This window comes from Anolis sagrei, chromosome 2 (assembly GCF_037176765.1).
Source record: "Anolis sagrei isolate rAnoSag1 chromosome 2, rAnoSag1.mat, whole genome shotgun sequence".
Classification (NCBI taxonomy): Eukaryota; Metazoa; Chordata; class Lepidosauria; order Squamata; family Dactyloidae; genus Anolis; species Anolis sagrei.
This window is the reverse complement of record NC_090022.1, coordinates 158,751,309-158,768,786: the sequence shown is the minus strand read 5'-3', so window position 1 is coordinate 158,768,786 and position 17,478 is coordinate 158,751,309. Positions and strand designations below refer to the sequence as shown.

General features: G+C 41.1%; 1 protein-coding gene across 2 annotated transcripts in view; it reads left to right on the top strand.

The window, feature by feature from the left end:
• Positions 1-17,478, top strand: part of ABCA1 (ATP binding cassette subfamily A member 1) — a 162,848-nt gene that overhangs the window by 33,027 nt on the left and 112,343 nt on the right. For both annotated transcript variants that reach the window (XM_060763658.2, XM_060763660.2), the window contains exons 2-3: positions 3,428-3,570; positions 12,432-12,525. In XM_060763658.2, coding sequence (XP_060619641.2) covers positions 3,505-3,570; positions 12,432-12,525 — 160 coding nt within the window. In that variant the 5' untranslated portion in view covers positions 3,428-3,504. The remainder of the gene's footprint in view (positions 1-3,427; positions 3,571-12,431; positions 12,526-17,478) is intronic.

Genomic DNA, 17,478 nt, shown 5'->3' with positions numbered 1-17,478 from the left:
GCTGCCAATGTGCTCTTTTTAATTTCCGCCCTCCCAGACCATACAGCTATGAAAATATGACACTGGGTAATGGATAAAGTTAAATAGGGTAGCCTCCTGGAACCCAGATTACAATTCCTATCATCCACAGATACACAGGCCATTGAGCATGACAGTTTATCAGTCCTGGGGATTATAGTTCAACACATTTAGAGGCTGCTGGGTTAGAGAAAAGTGGTGTAGGTTCCGCTATTTTAGAAGTCTCAGAAGTAAAGCTTTGTTTCCTTGGGAGCTGCTTTGCAGTTGAAGCCTAATGTTTTCATAACCCACTACAAAAACAAATAAACCAACCAAGAAGAGGGAGATTTTCTCTATAGTGTCTCAGTCAAAGATACTTTGGAAATGTGATGTCTGTTTTGTGGAGTTCTTGTTCCCCAAATGAATCTATATCATCTCTTAAAGTCCATATGTTTAGCAACAGGATATATGTATCACTCAAAATCACACAGTTTGTGGGGGGAGGGGGGTATGGTATTCTTGAAGATCTCAAAATAAATAAGTGGCCCTACAAGTAAATAAATACTGGAAAAAATATAAGGATATGTAGAGATGAAAGCTTACATCCACTTTTTGTTTTATTAATGAATATATCTCCCCAAAATGTAGAATTCACCACTCTGCTCGGGAATCCATTCCTTTCTCAAACTGCTCCTCATATTTAGGCAGAAAAGCTAAATATCCACATCTCCCTAGGTTGTTTCTCATAAGGCTAAAGTTTGCAGAACTTTGGTGCCTTTAGTCATCCTGCTATAGGCATGTTCCAGTTTGTCAGTGTGGCTGTACTGGTTGGGCGATTCCAGAAGCTATCATCCGGAAAAACATTTTTATGAAATCTGTGCCTCTACCATGCAAGAACTCTCTACCATGCAGAAGTAACTGTTCAAACCTTTGCATACAACAAAGCCTTTCTCTTTTATAGATGGGCATCTGGATACACCAGCGTGTGGATCAGGTCTTTCCAGACTGGAATATGGGAGGTGGCTTTGAAGGTTACCAAATTGAGTGTCTCTTCCTTTAGCACTCCATATAGTTGGGTGAAGTCATCATATTAGAAGAATAATGAGGGTTGATTTGGGTGGATCTGGACCTTGCCATTAGTATTCAGTGTTTAAATAAAATGAAGAATTAATTCTTCACCATCACATTTGTTCTTCTTATCTGGATTCACCCACTTGATTTGCCATCACACACATTGGTGGAGTCCCCACCCATCCCGCTTCCCCCTTTTCTTCCTTAAAGGACTCACCCACTGCATTAAAATGGGAGTATGAAACCTCTGCGGAGCAGAGACATAAATAAGGATGGTATCGTGTTGGTGGCTGGTGTTCAGACTGCTTGACTACCAAATGGGGTTCTACAGTTATTACTTAATTACTTTGGAACTTGTATTGATTAATAAAGATGAGATGGGACATAATTTATTTTAAGAAGAGGGAAGGAACTTACACTTGACTGCAGGGACTGACAGTAATGATAGGCCTGAGGGAGTAAGGGCAGTGAGAGAAGATTTATGATTAACAGTTGTAACCACCCACTTTTTGCTTGCCAACTGACGTCATAAAACTGTTTGGCATAGCAAAAATGACCAGTTGCCATCACATAGGAGAATCCATAATTTTCCCCGCATCTAGGCATGTACAGACATCTAGAGCTGGTAGATTGCCACCTCCAAATAATGCACGTTTTTTGAATGAAAGTGCCGGGGACCATCGGATGACCTGCTGAAGTAGGCTTGCATCATGTGATGGCAAGTGTGGGACTTCAATTTAACAACATCTAGAAACAGGAAAATTGTCTAATGTGATGAGATCCTGAGAAGGGAAACATATATGATATAGTACGGTCAGAAGTAGGGAACTGCTCCTAGGTTGGTGACTCCCTCTCCGGTGAGATGGGTTCAGTCCCCTCCCTCCTGTCCTTCAGAAAGATGGTAAAAACTTGGTTGTGGGACCAAGTCTTTGGGACAGTGCAATAAGGATCCAGTATGGCTAATCTGAGATGGTTCTAAATAACTGTTTTTTAAATGGAGATAATTTATTTTAGTGTTTATGTATATTTATATATATTTGAGTCCCCTTTGGGGTGAGAAGGGCGGAATATAATGTTTTAAATAAAGTAAATAAATACAGCCTACAGAGGCACCAGAAACAATTGTGATTCAAATTCTAATCAGTGAGTGGAAAAGTTAGATTTTGTACTACAAAATCAGCTAGTAGTGCTGTTAGCTGTGTGGTTAAAGGAAGTCAAGAGGATTCTCAAAAGTAATTTTCTCCCAAATGTGGTATTTGACACTGCTCTAGAAATAAATCTGTCTTGAGTTTTCCACCAGCTGAGAGGGCTTATTATCCCACTGTATGGCTTTGATTATCCAAAGTAGCTCACTTTTACTAGTTGTCAATGAATGCCCTGTACAATTCTTGGTAACAGTTCACCTAAGGTACCATATATTATTTGTATCTTTAGTGCTATGATGATAGACCCGAGAGAATAATGGTGGCAAGAAAAGATTAACGGTTAACAGTTGTAACCCCCCCCCTTTTTTTACCATATATAATTTGTATCTCTGGTGATGCTGAAATAGAGTCTTCTTTATTATCTGTTTAATTTTTCTTATTATCATGAAAAATATGCTGTTTTGTGAAACAAGAGTACAGTGAGCCCTTGGTATCTTACGGTGTTTGGTTTCAGGATCTCATGTAGAAAATGTACTTTGCTACAAGATTTATCATGAACTCCATCTTCTGGTTCTGTAATTCAAGTTGTTTCTGACTTACGGCAAACCAATCATAGGGTTGTTTGGAGAGAGTTTGTCATTCTCTTCTATGAAGCTGGGTTTCCATGGTCAAGAAGAGATTTGAACCTGGCATAAACCACTACATCACACTGGTTTCTGCTTCTGTTATAATTTGTTGTATGTATAGTTCCATCCTATTAATTGGCTTAAAGTACCATATATGGTTCTGCTCCCCTTTTATCTGGATGACAACCATCATTTGAGGCAGATGTGAGCCTGAGAAAGAGTGGCTGGCCTATAGTCAGCCAGTGAGTTTCAGTGATGAGCAAAATCTTGATCTCCCAAGTCCCAATTCAGCACTCTAACCACTATACCACATAATCCCTATGCTACACTAACAGAAGACAAGTACCTAAGTCTTGTTTGGTGAGGATGTATATATGTGTCTTCAAGTAGCTTGTTGATTTATGGTGATCCCATGATTTTATAGGGTTTCCTTAGTGAAGGAATACTCGGATGGTCTTTTATCAGTTCCTTCCTCTCAAATATAGCCTAGTGAAACATATAACAGAGTGAAATGTGATACCTGTAAAGTGATTTGCTTCACTTTAGGAATCTGCTAAGATAGCTCATCTCCTGTTTTCTTCTTTCTAGTTGATGACCAGCCACAGTAGCTCTGCTGTGTGCTGTTGCCATCCAGGGTGCTGACTGCTGGTGTATACAGAAGGAAGATGGCCTTCTGGACACAGTTGGGTTTGCTGCTATGGAAGAATTTCACCTTTAGGAGACGGCAAACGGTAAGACGGCACTGTTGCTTTGATTTCATTAACTATGCACTACTATTGTTCCTGCAGTTCTGATGAAGAGCTTTCTTAGATAGACATATGCAGTAGGTCCACATATTTTGCAAGGGGTCTGTTCCAGGATGCTTCGTATAATACAATCTGGAACCTTATTCTTTTTTTTAAACCTGAAATAAACTACGTTTTGGGCTTCTAGCAAAAGCATATCATAGAATCACTCATGAGGACCTAGCAATACATAGAAAAGTATTCTTTTTAGTCCTCCAGTATGATTTTATGGTCAAGTTCCAGCAGAATGTCCAGTGGAAGTTGGCAATAGACTTGCACAGGAGGCTTAGAAAGAACCCTTCTCTAGACATCGCAGGATCCTCCAATGACATTCTATGGCAGTATTTCTCAAATTGTGGGTTCCCAGGTGTTTTGGCCTACAACTCCCCAAAATCCCAGCCAGCTTACCAGCTGTTAGGATTTCTGGAAGTTGAGGGTCAAAACATCTGGGGACCCACAGGTTGAGAACCACTTTTCTACGGCATCCAAATCTCTTTGTGCATTACAAACTGCATTCAGGAAGCTTGTGTAATAAGCAGGCCTATTGTATGTAATTATCTTGCTATACAGTTTTTGATAGGAACATAACTTTGGAAAGTTTCTTCTTCTGGATTACAATAGGGAGAAGGAGGTTTTAGGAGTTATTATACCCCAAAGAAACTTTTCCAAGCTCTGCTCAAACATACAACTCTTGCATCAATTCAGATAGCCTTCATGATATAAATAATCGTGCAGTCTTTGCCATAGGTTTCTAATTGAATTGGCATTTTAGACCCATAGATGAATAGTTATCCTATTTACTCATGCATAAGTTGGCCTCATGTATAAATTGATATAAAATGGATATAACCTGTGGATTAGTTGAGGATCATTCTGCAGAGAGAGGAAAGCAGCAGTGCTGCCTCAAGAGGTAGTCAGTCACTACTAATCACATACATTTTCCCACTTAGGTGTCCGTGAAGGCCAGAAATGGTGCTATGATAGAGTCAAGGGGTTGATGCTTCTTTTAGGTTCTCCTGGAATAGAGTAAGCTCTTGCCTTTTGCCACTCAGAGAAGGAAATGGTTCTCTTTTTGATAATAGTTTAGATCCAGGACTTACATTGGCCTATAGGTAGATTGACCCAGTTTTCCCTCGTATTTTGACTACAATTTTAAGGCATATACATGAATATATACAATAGTCAGCTCAATCTTAAGGGGGCATTTCATGACTAAAAGCAATTTTTTTCCTGCAGAAAAGGACCTTTGAATTAATGGAGCGTTCTAAAAAAGAGGAGGAAGACGTTATTTTTGCCATTTTCTTCTTCCTTTCCCTCAACAGTAATCTTCATATGTACTGGACTTTGTTGATGAAATCTTATAGCGTATTGTTGATTAAGAACCAATTAGAGTAATTTTTTTGTACTGTGCAGATGTTTAGAACTTCAACTCCTATCGGCACCTGCCAGAGTGGCTAATAGTAAGGGACTGTGGGAGTCGTGGTTCACAACAGCTGAAGGACATACAGGGCTCCACCTGTGGCCTCACTTCGTTCATGTCATTAGCTGTGAGAATAAAGGTGGCTGCCTAATGGTCATTTTTTCCCCCTCAACGTACATGCAATGAGCTGTTTCTCTGTACTAACTGAATAATTTGGCAAGCCGTCCTTGATGTAATGACCTGCTTAACAATTTCAGAGACCCGTTGTCCCATATGCATCCATCGAAAAAGAGGAAATTCCTGGATTGAGTTTGATCTGACTGTTTGTCTTTGGTAATAAGCCAAGTACTTTTGGACAACCTTTTGAACAATGTATACACTATTCCTGGCAGTAACATCATCTAGCAAGAGATGGGCAGAGGCGAAATGGGAGGCACATTTTGTAGATATTCCACATACACACACCAGTGCAAAAAGGAGTCCTTGCTCTGCTGATTTTTCAGTAAGCAAACTGTGCCCGCCATCCTACTATACTCATAATTTCAAGGTTTCTTCCAAAGGCTGAATGATCATCCTTCAGCACTTTTCTTTGTGTATCTTTCTAAAAGCCCATTCAAAACTCAGGTTGGTTGTTCTTTTGGGCTTTATACCAATCCTAGTTTTGAAATGACTTTGTGGAGAGCAATTAATTAATCATCCATTATGCTACATGCCAATTGCTAGTACAGTACATCCCAGCTGTGACCATGAGTACAGCTATTAATATAATCTGATACCACTTCAACTGCTATGGCTCACACCTAAGGAATCAAGGGAACTATAGTTGTATAAGATCTTCAGACCTTTCTCCCAAAGAGTGCTTGTATTTCACTGAACTACAACTCCCATCACACTGGCAACAAAGATCCGCATAGTTAAAGCCATGGTATTCCTTGTAGTAACCTACTGATGTGAGAGCTGGACCATAAGGAAGGCTGAGTGAAGGAAGATAGATGCTTTTGAACTGCGGTGTTGGAGGAAAGTTCTGAGAGTGCCTTGGACCACGAGAAGATCCAACCAGTCCATACTTCAGGAAACAAAGCCTGACTGCTCATTGGAGGGAAGGATAGTAGAGGCCAAGATGAAGTACTTTGGCCACATAATGTGAAGACAGGCAAGCTTAGAGAAGACAATGATGCTGGGGAAAATGGAAGGAAAAAGGAAGAGGGACTGACCAAGGTCAAGATGGCTGGATAGCATCCTTGGTGACTGGCTTGACTCTGAAGGAGCTGGGGGTGGTGATGGTGTACAGGGAGCTCTGGCGTGGGCTGGTCCATGTGGTCACAAAGAGTTGGAAGTGACTAAATGAATAAATAACAACAACACAACTCTCATAATTTATTTTACAGCTTTTATATTCCTCCCTTCTCACCCCGCAGGGGACTCAGGGTGGATTACAGTATACACATATATAGCAAACATTCAATGCCAATTTTAACATACAACATATACAGACATACACAGAGGCTATTTAACTTTTTCTGGCCGCCAGGGGAGCTGTCGCTTTCATCGTCCATCTGCGACACTGCTGAAGTATTTCCGCATTCCTCGCATGTTTTCTGCTGGAGTGCTTTGCTGGAGTCTTTTTTTATGGCCTCATAAATTAGTTAATTTAGCCTCCCCACACTTTAAGGTGGTACCTAATTTTCCTACTTGACAGATGCAACTGTCTTTCAGCTTGCAAAGGTCAACAACAGGCTACACAATTGGTTGGAAACCAACTCCAACCTGGGCTGGCTTCAAACTCATAGCATAGAGCCATTACAATTACAGTAATGTCAAACTGCATTAATTTTACAGTGTTAGATACACTCCATTTCTGGAGCCAAGCCAGGCATGGCAAACTCCCATCTTCATGTGTACGTCTTTACTTACATGCAAACTATAAATCCCAGGATTCCATAGGATTGCAGCTAAAGTGATAACAAATTGATGTAATTCTGCAATATTGATGGTTTCCCATATTTGATTAGGTGACAATGGTGGAACAAAGTTTACATGCAGAACTTCCAATCCAACCCCACTTGCATCCACACTGCATAGCCTTGTTTGCCCACAGAATGCCATTTGTTTTGACTTGTTTTCCAAACCATTGTCCATTTTTTGCAGGATTCAAAACAAAATTGCTGACAGATGAGACACCAGCAACTAGTAATGCTCTATTATTAGTCGAATTGCCGTTAAAATCCCAAGTGTAGTGATCTATGTGGCTTCTCCCTTGGCTGGCTCCTGTCCATCACTTGCTTTCTCAGGACTTGATCCTTCCAAGAAGAGGCACAGTGGTGGAGAATTACACTCCCGCAAATTAATTACACATGTTGGAGTGATCATTGTGCAGGCAGCATGCAAATGACATCATTGCATTGGTGTAGAGAAGGGGAGGTTACCAGTACCGTACTAGCACAGATTTTGCATATGCATCATGCCCGAACAAAATGGTGCTGATGCTGTATGCATCCTGAGCAGAGATTGAAAATCTTTCTGTCTAGAGAGATTCTGGAAGTTACAGTTCTAAAAAATCAGTTTTCCAGATCTGATGAAGGAAATCTGTGGAACTACAAAGGTAGCCATGTCGGTGCAACTCCATCCCACCTCCATCTCTCTTCAGTCCACTGACGGATTGCAATCATTGGCCACCTTTTATGTTATTGCATCAGCATTGTAGATAACGGACTGTTTTCAGATGGATAAATGGATAGAAAGAGATGCTGAATAAGGAGACAAATGTCCATGAGAGTGTGTTTGCTCAAGTCAGAGGCCCAGGGTGGCTCCCCCCCCCCCCCCCCCAGGGTTCGGTGAGGATACACTTTGTCCTGGACGTCTTCCAGGAGCACAAATGTAATGCTTGCGCTGCACACGTCAAGCTGAGCTTTGTACCCGGCTTTCGCAATGCTTATTTCAGCTGTTGCAGTTTGGAAAATGGGGAAGGGAGGGGAAGAGCTTTCCCAGCTGTTTACTGGACGAGCTCTTAACAGGGGGGAAGGAAGCCTTCAAACAAACCCCCAATGAGCCGTAAAAATCTTAAGTACGTGTTTATATTGAGGAGCTCTGAGTGAGCATTAGCAATACGAAACAAAAGTTGGCTTGCTGGACAATAACAAGGGGGCCTCCGACAAAATTTTGCATTCCACATTGTTCCATGTCCAGGATTCTAGCCACTTGATTCCTTTCTCGCTTTTCCCCTTGTTTCTACAACAAATCGTAACCACTGAGCATGCTTCACACAACTAAGACTCGTGCGCCAACTGCGACCGTACCTCGTGAATGCGGATCTGGCCAGGGTGATCCACGCCTTAGTCACTTCCAGATTGGACTACTGTAACTACCACGTAGTCCAGATTGGACTACGTGGGGCTGCCCTAGAAAACAGCCCGGAAATTTCAATTGGTCCAACGCACGGCGGCCAGATTGTTAACTGGTGCTTCTTACAGAGAGGTCAACCCTCCTGTTTAAGGAGCTCCACTGGCTTCCATTCATTTTCCGATCCCAATTCAAGGTGCAGGTGCTTACCTACAAAGCCCTAAACGGTTTGGGACCTGCCTACCTGCGTGACCGCATCTCTGTGTACGAACCCACATGATCTCTTCGTTCATCTGGAGAGGCCCTGCTCACGATCCCACCTGCATCACAAGCGCGATTGGTGGGGATGAGGGATAGGGCTTTCTCGGTGGTGGCCCCTCGACTCTGGAACTCTCTCCCTAAGGACATCAGGCAGGCCCCGTTGCTAGCAATCTTTAGGAGGATCTTGAAAATGTGGTTGTTCCAGTGTGCCTTTCCAGAATAAGGAAACTCCTAGCATTATGTCCCAACGCACTATATCAGAGATCCAGGATATCTGCATGCCCATCCCCCTCCATACACCCCCACCTTGTCATGCCCAACACTATTTAATTTTAATTATTACATTTGGCTTGGCCATTGTTTTTAATTGCATTATTTGATGTTGTTAATGTTATTGCTTTGTTTTTTGTTTTTGTTTTTTGAGTTAATGTGTTGTTGTTGCTGCTACTGTTTTTATTGTTGTATTTGGCCTCGGCCTCTTGTAAGCCGCACCGAGTCCTTCGGGAGATGGACTCGGTGGATGGACTTTATTTGTAGAGGGGTACAAATAAAAGTTTATTATTATTATTATTATTATTATTATTATTATTATTATTATTATTGGTATCCTTTAAGAGTTACGAAGGTCCCTGTAAGTCTGCATTTGAAAATCACAATTATTTTAAAGCATTAGTTACACTTATATCTCACTTTCCATTCCCCCCCCCCCCCCGCCCACCAATCATTCTCTTCTCATTCACAATTTATCTTTCCAACACAATCCTATGAGATAGGACAGGATGGGAGAGAGAATTATTAACCCATTGTTGCCTGGGAAAGCTTCCTGGCTTAGAAGCTTTCCACACCGCACCATCATAGTGCTGTGATCCAACTTTAATTCCTGTGGAATATTGAGATTTGATTCTTAGAAAGGGGCATTTGAAATTTTCAGGGAGTGGGCTCCGCTACAACTACTACCCCCAGATTTCCATAGGAGGTGGTGAAGGTAGTCAAAAGTGGAACCATAGTGCTATAACTATGTAGTGTAGAAGGGTCCTTTGTGGTGATGAGAACCTGGATGTTCCAAGATCCAATCTAACCAGTATACCACACTGAATTTTTCTGAGTATTGTTGATATATTCTTCTGAGTGCACAAGTTGTGCCACTCTGGATGCCTAAGCAGTCAATAGACCCAGAACGTCAGACATAGAAGTGGTCATTTTAGTGCTTCCATTGAATCATGCCTAGATTTGAGATTACCCATAGAGTTATATATGACCAACTCCTTGCTGGTCCAATAGGTATAAGGAAAAACTAGCTCTAGCCCCCACAAGAGCTCTGCATGCGTCAAGGCAGTGGTTCTCAACCTGTGGGTCCCCAGATGTTTTGGCCTTCAACTTTCTGGGAGTTGTAGGCCAAAACACCTGGGGACCCACAGGTTGAGAACCACTTATCTAAGGCCTTGTCTACACTGCCATATAAAATCCAAATTATCTGCTTTGAACTGGATTATATTCCAGTGTCAGTTCATATATAGTGTTCTCTTGCTACTTCACGGTTCACTTTTAGCAGACTCACTGGTTTGTGGATTTTTGAAAATATTAATAAAAATATTAAATATTTATGCCCAGTGGAGGCCGGGGGGGGGGGCAGTGACCCCAAAAGTGCAGTGGCCTGAGGCATGGCGGGGAAGGCCTGCCTCCCTGGCCTCTACGGACCCCGGAAGTGCGGTGGCCTAAAATTTTCCCTGCAAAGACAATTTGGTAGAGTTATGGGTCCACAAAGTCCACTAGCTAAACCAGTGGTTCTCAAACTTCAAGCTACAGCATGGTCATTGTTCTTAATGCTAGTACTATATATTGTTTTCTGGAAAGGCATGGTATTTATTTACAGTTTAGATTCAGCTACAGTACAGTAATATTCCCCACACCATCTTTATTTCTTGACCCTATTTTAAATGTCACATCTAATTTTAGATGCCCATGTTGGTGCAGTACACACATGCTGAACAGTAGCTCCTCTACTGCAATTTAATATCTCTGGCAGTAACTGTGTGGATGCACAGATGTAATGATTTATTTGGACGAAGGCAGTCAGTTCAGGATTTGATATATAGTACAACTTCTGTAACAACAGGGGATGTGTCCATGGGCTTACATGGAAATAGGAAACCTGAATAATAGCAAAGCCTATTGAAATGAATTATTACTGCTGAAAATTACCATAGACTTACCCTGGAGAACCTAGAAAAAAAATAGAGTGCTATCCTCTCTAGGAATTTGCTAGGTCCTCTAGTGTGACTCTGTGGTACTTACTTACTTAGGTGATCCCTCGTTGACCAAATAAAATTGTCTTCCAAGTTTGGTGTACTGGCAGTGGGTACATAGGTGACTGTGGAGCCCTATTCTTGACCTGCATGTTCTCCTGAAGTTGGGGCATCGGTTGTCCCGGTCTGGGTTGGCTTGCTGTGCCCTCCTCTTGGCACATTTCTCTCTTTCGCCCTCCATTCGTGCATCTTCAAATTCTACAGCACTGCTGGTCACAGCTGACCTCCAGCTGGAGCGCTCAAGGGCCAAGGCTTCCCAGTTTTTTTTGTTGGTTTTTTTTTTTGTCGTGTCAGGAGCTACTTGAGAAACTGCAAGTCACTTCTGGTGTGAGAGAATTGGCCGTCTGCAATGACGTTGCCCAGGGGACGCCCGGATGATTTGATGTTTTTATCATCCTTGTGGGAGGCTTCTCTCATGTCCCCGCATGAGGAGCTGGAGCTGATAGAGGGAGCTCATCTGCCTCTCCCCGGATTCAAACCTGCGACCTATCAGTCTTCAGTCCTGCCGGCACAGGGATTTAACCCACTGCGCCACCAGGGGCTCCAAGTTCTCGGTGTCAATGCCACAGTTTTTAAGGGTGGCTTTGAGCCCATCTTTAAATCTCTTTTCCTGTCCTCCAACTTTCCATTCTTGAGTTCGGAGTAGAGCAACTACTTTGGGAGATGTGGTCAGGCATTTGGACAACGTGGCCGGTCCAGTTGACTTGGTGGTGGAGGACCATTGCTTCAATGCTGGTGGTCTTTGCTTCTTCCAGCACGCTGACATTTGTCCACTTGTCTTCCCAGGAGATTTGCAAGATTTTTCAGTGGTATCTTCCAGTGGAAGTATACAATAGAATTGCTTGGGTGGATGAGAAGATTCCTAGAGAGAACATATTTTGTAAGGAGGTCATGTTGTAGTCCTGAGGTTTTAGGAGCTTGTAGGATTTTCCCCTCCACTGGAGACTCTCCCCAATTTCTCACTTCTGTGCATTAATTGTGTTTTCAATGGGTGAGAATTTCTTTTCCCCAAAGCATGCATATTTGTGCACATCTCAGATGGTATATGTTGCTTGTATATATTACTCTCACATCTAAAGAGTGTTTTAGCAGTGTTTGTATTCACTGGAAATGCATTCTGTTCTAATATGTACATTTTCCCAGTCTTTGGAGAATGCAGAAGATGTGGGTCAGACACATCTGAACTATGCATTACAAATTCTAGTATTATATAAAGAAGAAGTCTACATTTCAATGCCGTTTAACATACATTGTCATTTAACAATGGATGTACAGTGCCGTCATGTGTTCATTGAGATGTACGGTGTAGATATGTGAGATTAGATTACCATGTAGGCATCTCTAGAAGTGATATTTGTTCTCACAAATCTTGAGATTTGAGAACACTAATGGAAGATTGACCTCATTGTCCTCTGTTTCTTGGTGATAGCAAATATGGAGGTTTAATTCTGTTATCACCCTCTTCCTCTATTCTCTTCCAGTTCCAGCTGCTGATTGAGGTTGCTTGGCCTTTGTTTCTCTTCTTCATATTGATCTCGGTGCGTCTCTCCTATCCACCTTATGAACAACATGAATGTAAGTACGACTTCCTAGCATATCTGCACAAGATACGAGGTTATCATATCTTGTAGTGTACTCTCATGTGATTTGCTATTTCACTTTATTTCATAAGATCTAAGCTTAATGTGCTCTCCCTTCCTTTGCATTCTCTGCAAAACCAGGGTTGGGTAAAGTGCAAACCTTAAGCAATGTGTTTGACGTTATAATTATATATTTTATATTACATGTAATATTACAAATAATATTACAATATAAAGTATAGTACCATATAGTAATATATAATACTGATATTGTACTATGCTAATATATTGTGTGTGTGTGTGTATGTATGTATGTATGTGTATATATATATATATATAGAGAGAGAGAGAGAGAGAGAGAGTAAGTCACTCTGAGTCTCCTTTGGGTTAGAAGGGCTGCATATAAATGTCGTAAATAAATAATTAATAAATATCAGTAACATATAATACTGATATTGTACTATGCTAATATATTGTGTGTGTGTGTGTGTATTGTAAGCTGCTCTTGAGTCGTAAATAAATAAGTACTAAATTGTATTGTCGAAGGCTTTCATGGCTGGAATCACTGGGTTGTTGTAGGTTTTTTTGGGCTATATGGCCATGTTCTAGAGGCATTCTCTCCTGATGTTTCGCCTGCATCTATGGCAAGCATCCTCACAACCTCTGAGGATGCTTGCCATAGATGCAGGCGAAACGTCAGGAGAGAGCTCCCCTAGAACATGGCCATATAGCCCAAAGAAAACCTACAATGATCCAAATAATACATTTTTGAGCACTCAAGGTCTCTTTCCCATTTTTAAATTTTTAAGAAATTAATTTTATTTAATAGTTTTGTAGTTTCTTCCTCTCATTTCAGGTCCAATAGAGGGCTTTTTCAATCTGGAAGTAAACCAAAAGCCAACTTCTGGTTTACTTTCTGGTTAAAAATACTTTATCTGTACTTAATCTGGCCAAATAGCACCCAGAACATGGTGAAATTGCTGCCATCCCCATATCCCTTAGAGCAGTGGTTCTCAACCCCAGATGTTTTGGCCTTCAACTCACAGAAATCTTAACAGCTGGAAATGAAGGTAATAACTCTGAAACTTACATAACTTTGTTTCTATCACACCAAGCAATGGTTTGCAAGTTAATGAAAGTGCAAATTAATGTCAAAAGTTGTATTTGATTTCTGGGAATTGTAGGTCAAAACTCTGGGGAACCCACAAGTTGAGAACCACTGCCTTAGAGAATTGTGGCTTGCAAAGTACAACATAAACACATTTGGAAGATGAAATATTTGCCTGCCACATTCCAGCTAAGGCCCAAAGCAACCTTTTTCTTTTGCTCCCTTCTGTTCAAAACCATTGCTTGGTGTGATAGAAACAAAGTTATGTAAGTTTCAGAGTTATTACCTTCATTTCCATCTCTTCTGCCAGTGTGAATATAAGAAAGCATTTGCTTCTTGTTCTGTTGCGCGCTGGACCTGTAACAGCTGTACTTTTCTATAGGATGTATACTTTAAGCCCAGCAGGAAGCCAGGGGCGCCTCAAAGAGAGGTTCTCAGGGATTTTTCTGAAGTGATGGTCTTTAGAGTCTTTAATGATACATCAAAGTCTTTATTATGGAACAAACAACAAATCTTCAAAGGTTCAAACAACACTTCAACGCTTTCTTAGTCTAGTCCTCAATGGACTGGTACCTGACTTTGATTAACTGTAGGAAAAACCCTTTTTAACCTCTCCCAGGCTGTTTACTATCTATGCCTCTTCTGTGTGGGTCCTACTACTGATTCCAAATGCGTCTGGGTATCGAGTAGACCTACCAGCCGAGGCTTGAAGATATTTCAGCTGGAGTTCCGTGGATCTGTAGTGCTGTCCTCCCTCAGAGAATTGTTTGAGAACTTCAGGGCTATTTTCCCTCTGTTTGCTGTGAGCTCTCAGCCAGAGCCTTGGAACTTTTCCCTGGAATTTCTGTTTCTGTTTCCCTGGATGCTACTTTTCCCTGGATGCTCTTGAGAAAAGAAGCTTTTCTACGGGATGAGCTGGTCTACGTCCTATAGTCTAGCTTCCTTGTATGAGACTGACCAAAAAATGGCTCCTTTCTCTCCCAGAGCCCTGGACAAGGGGCAGAACCAAAGCTTAATTATGATGGACAGGAGGCCTGCCCTATGACTGCAAACAGATAACAGAAAGAAAATAAAGTTGGAGTTCCTGGTACAGATGTACCAGCACACTTCTTCTTTCCATTAATGACACCTTCTTGTGATGTCTGGCTTGGACAAATTGTGATGAATCTCAACTCGGTTTAATTTGTAATAATGCAACTTCAGATGGGTTTGAAGCTATCTTTAGTTAAGGCTGATGCTGGTTTCAAGTTTGACTGGAACGCTGAACTATATTTAATGAAAAATGAAAGTGAAAGGTACCAAGCTCCCTGTCATGGTTGTGCTGGAGGAGAAATGTGGAGAACATGCAACCTCAAGGTTCGCGTGATTGGTTATCCTGCTAAAATACATGTGACCCGTATAAGAAATGCCCATTGCTTCTGTTACCATTGTTGTATATCCAGGTCTCTATTTTCTCCTGCATTTTTCAATGCTTGTTTCTGTGCTTGTTTTCATTTTGGGGGATTTTCCCCCCACAAATTATGCAAAGTGCTTCTGTGCCCCTGCCCCAGAAATACTGTTATTGCTGCCTTTTTAAAGAATAGAAGCAGGACACATGGGTTAGCTTTTTGATCTATAAACCCATCTTTCTGAACTAGTCAGGTACCTGTGCTTTGCTAACAAAAGGGTTCTAAAAAAGACTGCTGCAAATCTGTTTCTAACAGGAAGCAGGAAGGGAGGAGATGGAAAAATAAAGGAAAAAGGAATTTAGCACCGCCCTTTAAATCTAACTGATTTCTATTAGCACCAGATTTTGTGTCCAGAGGAAGTATTTTTCAAAGAAATAGCGATTGAGGCTCTTGTAGCACAAAAAGGAAGAAGGAAAGAGGAATTCTTTTTAAAAAAAGGAAATGTGGCAGAAAATAACTAGAAACTAACTAGTATTTATTTCAGCATGAGCTTTCATGAATATAAGCCTACTTCTATGGATGCAGTACTAAGCTTTAAGGCCTCAGGCATAGAGAATATTTATATAGTTCATTGTGTCAGAAGCGAATTAAGAATGCAATCTTGGTCAAACCTTTTTAAAAAAAAAACCCAATGTAGATAGTTTTTCGTCCTGAAAAAGAGTATCTGTTTATTTTCATTTTATGTCTCTAATATACTTCATTAGCATAATAGATTTTGCCAAATTGTAAACACACAGATGTAGAGTGTGTTTGCAGAGAGAAACCTTGAATGAAGATCACTGTGACCTTTTAAATATCTCCACTTGTGATTGTAAAATATAGAGCTGTGCCATCTGCTGTACAGATTTTTTTAAAGGGTTTTGAGGGGCTTGCTCTATAATATTGTCAATATCAACCAAATAGGATAGATGTAGATTTTTTTTAATCCACTGAATGTTTTAAATGTTTGATCTCTTAGCAGTTTACAACAAGTGCTTACTCCTATCTATTCAATAATGGGTCTGGGGCCCTATCTACACTACAAAACAGTTTCTGAATTCAGATTATCTGCTTTGAACTGGACTATATGGCAGTGTAGACCCATATATTCCAGTTCAAAACACATTATCTAGATTCAGAAATTGGATTATATGGTGGTGTAGACCCAGCCTGAGTTCAGTGGGATTACTTCCAAGTAAGTGCAAACAAGATTACAATTCCAACTTCCCTTTTTTAAATAAAAAGAAACGAAATCTCCCTCATTATTGAGTAACATATTGGGATGGTGCTATTCTGACTATTTCTGCCACTTGTTGATTGATGATGGTGCAGTGGGTTAAACCACTGAGGTGCTGAACTTGCTGACCAAAAGGTCGGTGGTTCGAATGAGAGTGGGATGAGCTCCCGCTGTTAACCCCACCTTTTGCCAACCTAACCGTTTGAAAACATGCAAATACAAGTAGATTAATAGGCACTTGTTGACAGAAAGGTCGCAGGTTGAAATCCGGGGAGCACCATGAATTTCCGCTGTCAGCCCCAGCTTCTGCCAGCCTAGCAGTTCGAAAACATGCAAATGTAGTAAATCAATAGGTACTGCTCTGGCGGGAAGGCAACAGTGCCCCATGCAGTCATGCCAGCCACATGACCTTGGAGGTGTCCACGGACAAAGCTCCATTTCAGCTTAGAAATGGAGATGAGCACCAACCCGCAGAGTCAGACATGACTTAATGTCAAGGGGAAACCTTTACCTTTACCTCTACACTTGTTTCATATTCAGTGAATAGGACTTTTTTTGAGAGCTAAAAGAATTTGTGATGTCCAAACAGGTTTGACAGGTTTATTTACTGAGATCTCATACTATACTACCTTTGCTCATTGTAATCCCTGTTCAAACAGATTTTTCATGGTTACTTCCTGACAAGTCCATGTGTTTCATTTGGTCACTTTAATCTCCATTCATACAGGTTTTGCAATTTTACTTCCTGTGATATCCAAGCATATTCCATCCGTCCTCTTTAATCTCTGTTCAAACAGGCACTATAGAATTTTGAAACCGTTTCCCCTATAATTGTCTACAAGGCTTAGGGTGCCCAGACCCGAAACCAGACAGGGTTCCTGCTACACCTTGAATAGTGGTGCAAAGAAGAGTAGAGTGTGTCATCCGGTGTTCCCTGATGAGTCTACACTTGGTGATATCTCTTGATGTACACAACAATCAAAATGCACAAGTGCTATACTATTTTGCATCACCTATTGTTGGCTATTCACATCTTCTTTGAATATTAGAAACAACTACTTTAAAAAGTTGTAGGGGCATCTGTGTTGCCTGTAAAGAAAAAAAACCCAAATCCAATTTGTAGTCATATCTTTATTAGGCCAACTGGAAGGCACAAAAGAGATCATATTAGCTTTG